Here is a 13,589-nt window from a genome sequence, read left to right on the forward strand (position 1 = left end):
CCGGCCATTTTCGCCCAAAAAACGTGCACGCTCGATTACAGGTGTCCCTTATTTCTATTAGTCAAAGGTGGCAACCCTATATGTACCGGAGCTGTTATCTGAGAATAAATGGTAAACTAAAGTAGTGGTCCGGTAATCATTGTTGTACAGGTGAGGTAAAGAAGTCCTCAGGATATAACATGACCCATTTCTTACTCTCTGCATTGCTTTAATGACGGCATAGTACATTTTATGCAAATTGTACGACTAGTTTATGCTGTGAAGCACGTTGGGCTGCAATTCTTGTATGAAAGGTGCTATACAAATAAAGTTTATTATTATTTATTCCCGACCTAAATTTGATATCTTACCTACCGTACACATCCACCACCCCCTCAATATTCCATTTTGCAATATTTCATGTTATCATGGTATTTTGACACACAATTCACCTTTTACAACTATTGCTAGTATGACTAGTGAGACATGAAATGGCATGCTGCGGTCAAGAGGAGCAAGAGGGCTGTAGCTTTCTACAAAAGGTTTGTGTTTTAGATGTATTTGAATCCACAGAGGATATTAAGATGGTATGTCAACAGACAGAAACCAGTTTTATATTTTTTATAATCTGCCTGTACATAAGATGTTTGATCATTGAAGGGAAAGCAAGTGATCAAACACATTCTATTAATCATTGTCAGACTGATACAACTTTGAACTATTTTTCCGACAATAAAAGGCATGAATAGGTTTCTTTAAATACTAAATGAGTTGTGCATAATTTTATGACATACTGTGATAAGATAGGGAAACATACTGTAAGTCTTTTACAGGAAGGTCCCAACATTCTCCCGTCAGCAGTGATGGAAGGGATTTCTACTCAAGCACTGTACGCAAAAAAAAAAAAAAAAAAAAGATATTGTACTTTTTACTTCACTATATTTATCTGAACCCATCAGATTACTAGCTGAAGAAAAATAGTTTGCATAGAAAACATGGCAAAGATTGATGAAGATTGTGTACTTTCAAATGTGAAGCCTGCCAACTTCAAAGGAGCATAATCAGAGCAGCATAACTGGAGCACATACCACTTTTAACTTAACATTTAGAGGTCAATGGTTCGAGGGTTGAATGCTCCGGAATACACAAACCTTTGAAGGTTGCACAATTAATGGAAGCAGACATGGCCACTTCCATTCATTGTGCTAAGCTAGGCTAATATGCAGCCAGATAGCTTTCTGCTGAACACACTCTCTGGAGAAGACGGTAAGCTAATTTCCCAAAATGTTGGCGCCATTACCAATACTGGCATCGGATATCAGGCCGATACCAGGCTAAAATAGAATATCTGTAAAATGCAATATCCCAGATACTCAAATCTGATATCATGAAATGTGTCTAACATGCTAGAAATCTAAGTAAAGTTAGTTTTTGACATGTTAGCTCTCTCTAATGTAACACATAGTAGCATGTTAGCTCTCTCTAATATAACACAGAAGCATGTTAGCTCTCTCTAATGTAACACATAGACGCATGTTAACTCTCTATAATGTAAGACATAGACGCATGTTAGCTCTCACTAATGTTGACACATTTATTATATCTCAAAAATCTTAGTCAAATTACAAAATGACAGTCCGAAGTCTATAATATTAAGTAAAAGCAATGGATGGGAAATCTGTACCCGGTATTGGTCGATATTGAAAGTCCAGGAATCAGTATCAGCAGTGGAAACAGTGGTACTGGTGCCTCCCTACTGTGTACCATCAGCTGAAAATAATCATATACAGTATAAAAAAAAACCTGCAGTATGGAACAGTGAAAACCAACCGTAAGTGACGATGAGGAGGATGAAGGGCTTGTTGCGGAGCAGTCTGAGGATGGAGGCCATGTAGGAGTACTGCTCAGGGGGGATGCCGCGGGCCGTGGCCTGGGCCTGAGTGGGAGGCAGCTCAGGACGCTCCTGGAAGACTGGCAAAAAAGTAGAAGAGAACATCAGGCCCTGTATTTATTAAGGGTGGGGGTCACCAGAGGCCCCACGAGACCATCATCATCACCACACTAGAGTCATGATATTGTAATATCACAATATTGCCTTTTTTCAAATGCAAATTATGTCCCCAACGGAAATATACATATGATTGATTGATTGATGTTTTTTATTTTTGTGTCTTACATACAGATGTATGCCCAGCCCATATGGGCTTACAAGACACATACACAATAAGTATATAGTATACTTAACAAGTATATAGACCAAGATGGCCACAAAAAAGAAAACATAATAAAACATAACATAACAAGCTGTAAACAATGTACTTCAAAGAAACAAGAGGAATTAATATAAAATTATATATGATATAATGTGTTTTGTCTCAAGTGCCATGCTTTCCCCAAAAATCCTGCAAAACTGAAAAAAATCTCTGAAAAAATAGAATTTTCTCAAATAAAAACCCTCCTCAAGTCGATGTACAAGGGGCAGTGATAAACTAAATGAAATTCATCCTCCACCACTCCCATATATATATATATATATATCATCTGTTTTATCTAATAAGATAACATTTTCAGTCTGTAATAAAAGAAATTGTATTGCAGTAAAATACTTGCCGTCATTTTATCAATATAATATCGGCACACAAAATATTGTGATGTATCGCAAAATATACTGCATCGACCCCCCCCCCCCCCCACCCCTAGTATTTATCAACAGTAGGAGTGCTGATCTGATACAGTCATGACACCGAGGCGTATATGGTCATGTGACCCGAGCAGACCGATATTAGATCAGTACTCCTATTCTTAGTTTGATAAATACCAGCCCAGACTTAACCCTTTCACTACCACACTACAGAAGGTTAACCTTTCACTACCACACTACAGATGGTTAACCTTCTGTAGTGTGGTAGTGAAAGGTTAACCGTTTGGTAGTGTGGTAGTGAAAGGGTTAAAAAGCGAATTCAACATTTTGGACCCCTAGCCATTTTCGATGCAGTCAATTGGTAGAGTCCTTTCTCAGTATGGTCCATGTTGTTCTTCATACTGGGTACCCTCAGCTCCAGCTGGTTAGCCACAAAATGAAAAAGTCAATGGGGCTACGTTCCAGTCCTGAAATATACACACAGCACACCCAACATATTTATTCCAGGGCTTGGACCTGGGCCCTATTCCCCGTACCTGGTTCAACTAAGTCGATCAAGAGTCCCATTATCCAGATTCAATTAACCCGATGTTTGAATCCGGGATTTTCCTGTTCCTCGAACGCTGATTCAGTCTCGTTCATTCGAACCAGACTTGAGACTCAGGATAATTGCGCGCGGCCGCCTCAGCTGAAAAGACAGCAGGTGTCGATCGCAGAAATCCTGATTTTCTAACGGCATTGATTGATTGATTGATTGATTTAAAACTTTATTAACAGATTGCAGAATGGGTACAATGCAGTACGGCTCAATAGCCTCGCCGACAAGTTAAATGCATAATCTATAGGCTAATTTTAAGTCCCTCATTACCCCAATCAATCAGATTATATTTCTTTAAACGTGTCTGCTGGCAGTAGGCTTATGGAATGAATAATCAAATGAGATCTTGCTAGCGAAAATAATTAGTTCAACTCTTTCAGAATAAGGATAAAAACAAGCCCAAAGAGTATCTAATTGATAAGAATTAATAGATGCTTATGAGGATATCTGCACTGTATGCGCTCGGCTTAGGTAACATGTACTTTATATATAAATACAATTTTCAAGGCGCGACCCCCGAAATAACAGAGAGGCTTGAAGCCGGCTATACAGTTTCACTATTAATCAGGTTTTAATCTGTTTCGGACATAATCCATATGCATTGAATTGATTAACCTTTGGTTTATACCAGTGACGCATGTTCATCATCAGATAACAGTGAATCTAACTTCATTAGACGGCCGACGTACGGCTCTCTTGTCCATTAATGGATATATAATGGATATTTTATTTATCTGGCGCCGTGGTGTAATGGTTAGTCCTTATACCTCTCACGCGGACGACCCGCGTTCGAATCCCCCCTTTTTCTAAATTTTTTCTTTTCTTTTTGCGATGTAAATGCTTCAATTTGGTGCACTTTGATAGCTATATAAAGAATGACATCCTCAATGCATGTAGATTTATAATATCTTAACTTAAAACTAGGCTACTTTTGCGTATAGTCATTAATATTATATTCCAAAAAAAATTATATTAGAAACGCTGGGTTTCGAACTCGGGTCGTCCGCTTGACAGGAATGAGCACTAACCATTACACCACTGTGCCAGACAAAATATATCCATTATATATCCATCAATGGACAAGAGACCCGTGTTTCGAATATTTTTCTTTTGAATGAAGTTTTATCTCTTTATTCTCAAATGCATTAATGTGACGTCAACGGCTCATTCAATTGCTCAAATCCGTCAAACAGCGCATCTCAGACATTTTAATCCCAGTTACAATATCACAATAACGTGTGAGTGATGATACAATTCAACAATCCTCAGATTCCTCGTAATTCATAATCCACAAAGACCACAATCCACGCATAGACACTTCAATTTTATGCTTGAATGAAACACAATCCGGGCGCTCCGTTAAGCAAATCTACAGCGGAGAATATATGAAACTAATCAGAGCCAAACGGCCGGTTTCATTCATTAAAAATATCCCTGCGGGATTCACATTTGCAATGCGCCGTTATTAAAATAACCACATGCAGCGTGTATCGCGACTCCGAGCGCCGTATATGACGTGCATTATTTTATTTAGGACAAAGTAAATCTATAGGCTGAATATGATTTATTATCAGCATTTAGTTCTATTATTATACATTTCAAAAGCCCCCTCTAGGAAAACGAAGCACAAAAACATAATTCAGAATGGTATAATGGGATCTAGACTGTGAGAAATATTTCAGGAAGCGAGCTGGCATTTCTTTGCGAGGGCGTGGCCATGGTTCATCCAGCTAACTGAACTTAACCCTGCTCCGGACCAGGTTCAAACTTTCTGATCTGTTACCATGGTGATTTAGAAAATCCGACTTCGGGGAACGGAAAGGTCTGGCTTAATTATCCGTCTAACTCAGTTAGCCAGGTACGGGGAACGGGGCCCTAGAGTGTGGCCCTGTTGACTTTGCATTAGTTTTGTCAACAGCATCATTGATAAGTAGGAAATAGGGCTAGAGGTCCAACATTTTGAACTTGCCTTTAGTTTTTGACGTTTTCTGATGCTGTTAACCCTTTCACTAACACATTTCAGTGAAAGGGTTAACCTGCTGTTGTGTGGCAGTGCAAGGGTTAACATTCTGTGTATTGTCACAGTGAAAGGGTTAAGCTGCTGTTGTGTGGCAGTGAAAGGGTTAACATTATGTGTATTGTCGCAGTGAAAGGGTTAACCTGCTGTTGTGTGGCAGTGAAAGGGTTAAGGGTTTGTTTACATTTGTTTATATTGTTTACATGATCATGTTTCAGTAATAATAGTTTAAGAAAAGTCACAAAAAGCTTATTTAAATCATCTACAACTCAAAAACTCTATACTGTAAGTGAATGTATCTCAAATGTATATGGTCCAAAATAATTATTCAAATTGGGTTCTTTAACACATTAATTGCCAATAACAAGTATACTCGTTATTGGCCGCCATGTGTTGAGTGCCAACAACGAGTAAACTCATTTTTATGATAGTTATTTCTTTTATTCGCTATTGGCGTTCATAATTCATCCAGGAAGCCTCCGGGAGCCAGCTGGACCCTGTCTAATATTGCAACGCCTCAATACCGCTGCCTGGTGGATTTCGGGCAAGTTACACTCCACTCTAAACCGGAAATGGCGCTCGGTGCATCGGGGAAAAAGCTCCGCCAGAGATATCTTGTAACGTGGATCAATATACACACCTCGAGTGAATGGGATCGCTTTCGAGACGCAAGAATCAATATGCTTTCGGCGTTTATTGCGTCATACAAACGGAAAATGGATCTAGCAGATCGACGTCAAATAATTGGATTTTTTTTTTCTCCAGATGCATCGGCCAGAGGTATTGTCCATTTATTTCATTGCAATCTGTCCGATCAACGTATGGTGTCTTACTAAAGAAAGCCGTTAGTGACAATCAAGGAATCATAAACGACCCCCCCCCCCCCCCTTTCCTTCACGCATGATGGAGCATAATGTATAGCGATCATATGCATTTTTGTTTGCACATTGAAGTTAGGTCAAGCACAATCTGAATTCTTGGCCATGACTAAAGGTGTGCCACAAGGTTCAGTTTTGGGTCCTGTCCTTTTTACAATTTATATGAATGATATTGTTTCTTCTTTGCATGGATGTCATGCCCATTTGTATGCTGATGACACAATTGTGTACTGTATTGCAGACTCTGTACAGTTGGCCTTTGAGAAATTGCAACTTTCCTTTTATGCTCTACAGCAGTGGTCACCAACCTTTTTAAGCCCAAGATCACTTTTTTTTTGGTGAAGGCAAGATCTACCTATTGAAGCGTTGAGAGAAAAAGACCGCCAAGATTGTACTTTAAACTAAATGACTTTTATTTGCCTGTATTCTAATTACATGCAATGCTTTGGTCCAACATTAAAACGTTAAAGTAGAACTGTAATATGTACTTTCTCAGTCAGTGCTAAGTGCAGTCATCTTATGCTGCATCACTTTTCACATCAAAACAAAAGTAGAACTGTAATGTGGACTTTCTCATATTATTAACATTGACAAACAATAATAATAATAATAATAATAGATTTAATTTGTAATGCGCTTTATAGTTGCGGGGCAACTCTCAGAGCGCTACAGTTAAAGGAACTTAAAAGCTAGCGAGAATAAAGGAAAGAAAGAATATAAAAATAGGCAAGACTAAAACATAAAATAACAGAGAAACATCGAATAATAAAACTGATAAAAGAAATTGGTAAAAGAACATAAAATGTGTGGAGCAAAACATTTGATAAAAGGTCAACAGAAGGCTCTACTAAAAAGGTGGGTTTTGAGGCCTTTCTTAAAAACATCCACAGTCTGTGGTGCTCTCAGGTAGTCAGGGAGAGCATTCCACAGACTGGGAGCGGAGGAGCAAAAAGCCCGATCTCCCATAGTGCAGAGATTTGTCCTTGGGCGCTGGAGGAGGTTTGCCTGGCCAGAGCGGAGATGTCGAGAGGAGGAGTATTTTATAAAGTAGAACTGTAATATGTACTTTCTCAGTCAGTGCTAAGTGCAGTCATCTTATGCAGCATCACTTTTCACATCAAAACAAAAGTAGAACTGTAATGTGGACCTTCTCCTATTAACATTGCCAAACATATTTACAATTAGCATTTTATAAAGTAGAACTGTAATGTGTACTTGCTCAGTCAGTCCTAAGTGCAGTCATCTTATGCAGCACCACTTTTCACATCAAAACAAAAGTAGAACTGTAATGTGGACTCTTATATTATTAACATTATAAAATGCTAATTGTAAATATGTTTGTCAAAGTAGAACTGTAATATGTACTTTCTCAGTCTAAGTGCAGTCATCTTATGCAGCATCACTTTTCACATCAAAACAAAAGTAGAACTGTAATGTGGACTCTTAGGGAAAGATCTAAAAAAATATATATTTTTTTTTTCAGGGAAAGTCTCAAAGATCAACCAGTCGATCTCGATCGACGGGTTGGTGACCACTGCTCTACAGGATGCCCTTACCAGTCTTAAATTGGTTCTTAATGCTAGTAAGACAAAGTGTATGTTGTTTTCAAGAGCAAGGAATATTAACTTTGATGATGTGAGGATATCTACTGTCAGTGGCTCTTGTATAGAGAGAGTCACTGAGTATAAATATCTTGGCCTGTGGCTTGACGAGAAATTAACATTTAAGTTCCATGTGGACAATCTTGCCTCTAAACTGCGACAGAAAATTGGTTTCCTGTAAAGAAACAGATCCAATTTTCCTCCATTTAGTAGAAAAATTATTGTGGAATCAATCTTCTTATCAGTTTTGGACTATGGTGATGTAATTTATAGGCATGCTGCAGCATCAACTCTTAAACCTCTGGATTCTGCATATCACTCAGCTCTCAGATTTATAACTGATGACAGATATGATACTCACCATTGTGTCCTGTATGATAGGGTGGGTTGGCCTTCTCTTGCAGAAAAGCGCAACAAACACTGGTATTTATTTATTTTTAAAGCCCTTATTGGTAAACAACCTGTTTATATCTCCTCACTGTTAGATTGGAATATTGGAACCTATTCAACTCGATCGAATGACTGGATGGTTCTTAGGGTTCCTCAAATTTGTTCTGAGCTAGAGAAGTCAGCCTTTTCCTTTGATGCCTCTAACTCATGGAATGTCCTTCAACTCACGCTGAAATTGGAGGTTCTCCCTTCCCTTGGAATGTTTAAACGTATGATTTCAGACCATTGTGTGACTACCTGTAACTGTTTTAGTTGATCTTTTTAAATTTAGTCTATTTGCCATCCCATAGAGCCCCATTGTGAACCCGGAAATTTCGGAACCACCAAAGTTTTATGATGGATATGGATAGTACGGATCCCCAGCACTCAGAAACTGCCGGATGCTAAGTTGTAAATGTTGGGCAACTTTTTGTATTTGCATAATTAGCAGACATTTGCATAATCGCCTAAATGGATAAATCGCAGAAACTACTTGATCAATTTCAACAATGTTGGAGTTGTTTTGGGGGTTATTCGGGATACTGAATCCATTTATGATACTTAAAAGAAAAAAAGTTTCAAAATTGCTATATTTACTGGAAATTACCATATTTTGGTGCAATCCTTTATGAATTTTCTGTTTATAAATGTTTCAGAAGATGCAGAATTTATAGATAATTTTCATGGAATGTTCAATTGTAAACAGAATGATAATAATAATAATAACTTTAATTTGTAGAGCGCCTAATGGGGTACTCTAGGTGCTTATGCTTGGTTACTGGGGTAACTGCTGCAGTTGAGCTCTGCCATGAGTTCACGTGGCAGCGGAGCAGTTTGCTGCCACAACTAGAAACTATTCTATTGGATTTTTGTATGTGACTGTTACCTTATAAAATGTCCTCAGAACCCCAGTTCCTAGCCTTGACTGAGACTTCAGTGTGCTAATCGTTAACGCAAAACTTCCAAGTGAGTAGTGGCTAATTTGCACCATGATCTCATTCCTACTGTGGCAACGAGCAACTGCAGCTGCAGAAAATACAGACTCCTGATTTTCAAGGATTGTTGTTGTGCAAGTAACTTGAGAAAATAGAAACAGATACACAAACTGTGGTTTTATTACTATCCAATAACAAACACTGAATATAATATGATCACAAGCTGTAGTAAGCCAGCTCTTAGGGTTAATGTTAGCCATCTGACAGTAACTAATGTTAATGCATAGCTAGTTAGCTATGTTAGCAATGTATGTCATGATATGAATGTGTGATTATAACCTGTTATTACCTAGCCTCGCATCACCAGGCTCTATCCCTCGTCACACAGAGAAGCATCAAGTTTGATTCTAAGTATTCATATGGTACTTTTGCTCTCCTTAATGTAGAATTGTGTGATAGAATATCTGAGGCACTGAGGCAGAGAAAGAGACCCAAAAGGTAATGCAAATACCAGTCAAGTTCATGTAGGATACCAATAACATGGGAAATACATGTTTTCATTAGAATAGTGAACAGCGAGGGCGGTTAGGTGGTCGAGCGGAGATTGCGTTCGTCACCAGCCCCGGAGCTGTGAGCTTGGTTCGCCTGTTCGAATCCAGCTCACAGCTCCGGGGTTGTCACCAGCTTGGCTGGCCGTCTGCACTGATACAATTGGCTGTATCAGAGGGTGGGAGAAGCTGGCGGGGTGGGTCCGGGTCGTTGTAAACAGCGACTCCTACAGTTCGGTCGGGGCGCCTGCTAAGCGCGGATTGGACGTGAGGGGGATAGTGTGGTCCTCCCACACGCTACGCCCTCTCAATGAGAATCCGCGCTGCCAGGTGAAAAGAAGCGGTGATTGGCTGGACGTGTGTCGGAGGAAGCACGTGGTAGCCTCCACTCTCCCAAAATGATCTGACTGTGGGGGGTAAAGCGCAGCGACCAGGAAGGGACTGGGAATTGGCATACGACTAACATTGGGATGGGAGAAAATCGGAGGAAAATGGAGGGGGAAAAAGACCAATAAAAAAAAAAAAATAGTGAACAGCCCATCTGAAATGTACATCCTGGCAATGTATCCAGAGTGTGTAGAGATGGAGGATACAAATAGTGCATTCTTCTCTTGTTAATTTCAGATTGACATGTCAAGGAAGAAATGCCTATTCGAGCCCTTTGACGGCAAGGACAATGACTTCAAGACATCTGGACCAAAAGGCATTACAGCTTTGCTTCAGAGGAGTGAAGAGCTTGACGATTCAGCTACAACTGAGACTTTATCGAACATCATTGCTACCCATGGTGTGTCCGCCTCTGTAGTTTGTCACAAATCATGTTATAGCTCATATACCTAAGTCTAGAAATGCAACCAAACGCAAGCTCAGCTCAGCTAGGGAAACGTATGTCTCGTTCTCATGCCTTTGAGTTTTCTAAACAATGTCTGTTTTGTGGTATCTTTTGCGAACCCAAAGACACCAAACACCCTGATAGATGGAAGCCAGTGAAACAATGCCGGACTGTTGAGAGACCAGGAAAGTCATCCTTCAAAAACATTTGTCAGAGTTACATGATATATATGTAGCCAACTCCGGGCACCTCTCTGCAGTAAGCAGATACTTTTACTGTGACTTTTATGGTGATGCTGTAGTTGTCATGAGGGTGGAAGGGTGCCAGACTATTGTTGATGAGTTGTTATGAAGAGCTGGCTAATCCAGGAACAAAGTGTGGTTTGGTAAACCACAATCCATATCTTCCTCATTCCTGGTTGTGTCTGTGTGAAATCTCGATGAGTTGTTGTGAAGAGCTGGCTACAATCCAGGAACAAAGTGTGGTTTGGTAAACCACAATCCATATCTTCCTCATTCCTGGTTGTGTCTGTGTGAAATCTCTCCCCAAACAGGTTCAAATGTTCTCGAGGTCATGTCCTACAAAGTATCCTCTATACAGTCTGCCCCATTGTTCCGACAAGGATTATTACGTTCCTTTTGGCCTCCTTGCTGAGTCTGACGTGGACGAGAAACCCATATATAGGCCTAGTTATCAAATTCTTGGTTTACAATGGTTTTGCACCTTGTGGGTAAATAAAACCCAGTTTTCATCTACAACTCGTGTTTCCTCATTGTCTCACTGCTTGGTCCCTAACAATGAGAAATGGGCATTCTAAACACTCTGTGCAAGGCCTCTATTAGGCGGTAAATTGTTCTTTGTTTTCACAATGTGTGCCCTCTATCGTATCAAGATACATATTCCATGTGTATGGAATAACACTCACCTTTAACATTCACTTTAAACACTTTTTAACACTACACCATATTGTATCTATTTATTAGTAAACGATTTGCACTACCTCTCTAACTCATCTTTGCATTTGTTTGCATTGTGTACTTGTACTGCATATTTTGTATTGTGTTTGGTCTTTATTCTTTTTACTTTTTTACTGTCTGAAGCACAATCTCAGAGGGCTCATACAGAACCAAGCATTTCACTGTAATGTCATGTACCTTATATGTGACAAATAAGCTGGTCAGGAAGGCCAGTAACATGGTGGGAGTGGAGCTAGACTCTTCCTCTGTCAGAGAGGAAGAGCCTTGCTAAGCTCCACGCCATCATGGACAACCCCTTCCACACGCTATACACAGACTTGGCTGATAGAAGGAGCATGTTCAGTGTTAGACTAGATGCAACACTGAACGGCACAGGAAGTCCTTAATTCCAACAGCCATCAGAGTATACAATGCATCACTGTGCCTCACTGTCTCACCACAGAGTGACAGTACAAACTCCGGTAATCTTCCTGGACTTTTGACTTCTTATTTTTACATATACACTTAAACATTTGTATATTTTAGAATGTATATATTTTAGAATGTATATCCCGGACTGTATTTTTATTGTTATTTGTGATTTTTGACTACCTAAACTTTACGCAACATAGGGGAGGAGCAAACATAGCTTGCATAGCAGCCTTCTAAACTCTAATTTGAAAATTACCTTGAAGAAAAGGTTTTCTGCCAGTGAAGTTTTGTCACAGATATTTGACGGTGAAAGTGACATAGGAGAGAATGTGTCTGAGACCCTGATTATGAGGCGTCCTCCTCTGATGAGAATGAGACCCTTAGTGCAGATGCTCCTGTTGTCTCTCAACCACAAGCAGACACGTTACTTTCCAAAAACGGAAAGTTATCATGGTCCCACTCCCCACTTGAACAACATAATATATATTATGTATGTAATTGGGTGGGTGGGGGGGGAGTAGGGGTAATGTTTTATTTAAATGGTTATTTAGGTAATCAACAAAGTAACATGAAGCACCTGAAACATACATTTGGGTAACACTTTTGATTATGATCATTTTCTGGAGGTTTAAACTGCTGGGGTCAAAATGTCCCCAAGGATAAAGAGTGTAAAGTCAATTTGAGGATAACAGGAGTCAGGAGGGTTAACAAAACCATTTCAAATCATATTAGCCCTGCTAGATAGAGGTAGCAAATAACTAAGGATGGCAATCATAATAATAAATGTTATTTGTACAACTTCCATACAAGAATTGCAGCCCAAAGTGCTTCACAGCAGAAAATACACTAGAATACACCAAATGAGCATAAAATAGACAGAATAAATGCAATGCAGAAAATAAAAAGAAGTAGATGATTGTAGTGTTCTTGGGGGCATGTAGTTGACAAGAAAATTGCCAATATAGCTTGGTCTGGTTCCATTTAGGGCTTTGTACATAAGGAGGAGGACCTTCAAATCAATTTTAAATGTTACCGGAAGCCAGTGCACAGTGCAGGGTAGCTAACACTGGACTAATGTCCTCTCTCCTCTTGGTTCTAGTTACAGTAATAGCCTAGCTGAGAGTTGAATAAGCTGAAGTATTTTCTTCAGTCGGCTTGGAATAAAGTCGTGGATCCGTTTTTCAGCATCCTTTTGATTTATAAATGGTTGTACTTTAGCTTTGTTTCTAAGGTGGAAGAATTATGTTTTTGTCACCTTGTTAATGTGGGACTTAAAGCTTACAGTAGACCTGAGTCTATGATAAGCAAGACTTGTAAGCAAGGAGTAAGTTTCCCAATAATATTATTCAGCAGAATTTCTCTTGAAATTGAAATTTGATAAATTCCAGTAAATATTGCAATTCCGAAACTCTTGAGTATCATAAATGGATTCAGCATCCCGAATAACCCCCAAAACCACTCCAACATTGTTGAAATTGATCAAGTAGTTTCCGAGATTTGACCATTTAGGTGATTATACAAACGTATGCTAATTATGCAAATAAAAAAAGTTGCCCAACATGTACAACTTAGCATCCGGCAGTTTCTAAGTGCTGGTGACCCATACTATCCATATCTATCATAAAAGTTTGGTGGTTCCAAAATTTCCGGGTTCATTGTGTTGGCAAATAGACTAATTATTTTGAAATGTTTGTGAATATGTTTTTATTATGTACTGTACAATCGTTGTTTCTGTAAATGAGG

General features: G+C 39.2%; 1 protein-coding gene across 1 annotated transcript in view; it reads right to left on the minus strand.

Annotated features, from left to right (window-relative positions):
• The window catches only part of flvcr2b (FLVCR choline and putative heme transporter 2b), a 160,765-nt gene that overhangs the window by 99,813 nt on the left and 47,363 nt on the right, over positions 1–13,589 (minus strand). Inside the window, exon 3 of the mRNA XM_084313820.1 lies at positions 1,810–1,950. Coding sequence (XP_084169946.1) covers positions 1,810–1,950 — 141 coding nt within the window. The remainder of the gene's footprint in view (positions 1–1,809; positions 1,951–13,589) is intronic.

The sequence above is a fragment of the Notolepis coatsorum genome (genome assembly GCF_963971535.1).
Source record: "Notolepis coatsorum genome assembly, chromosome: 5".
NCBI classification, from domain to species: domain Eukaryota; kingdom Metazoa; phylum Chordata; class Actinopteri; order Aulopiformes; family Paralepididae; genus Notolepis; species Notolepis coatsorum.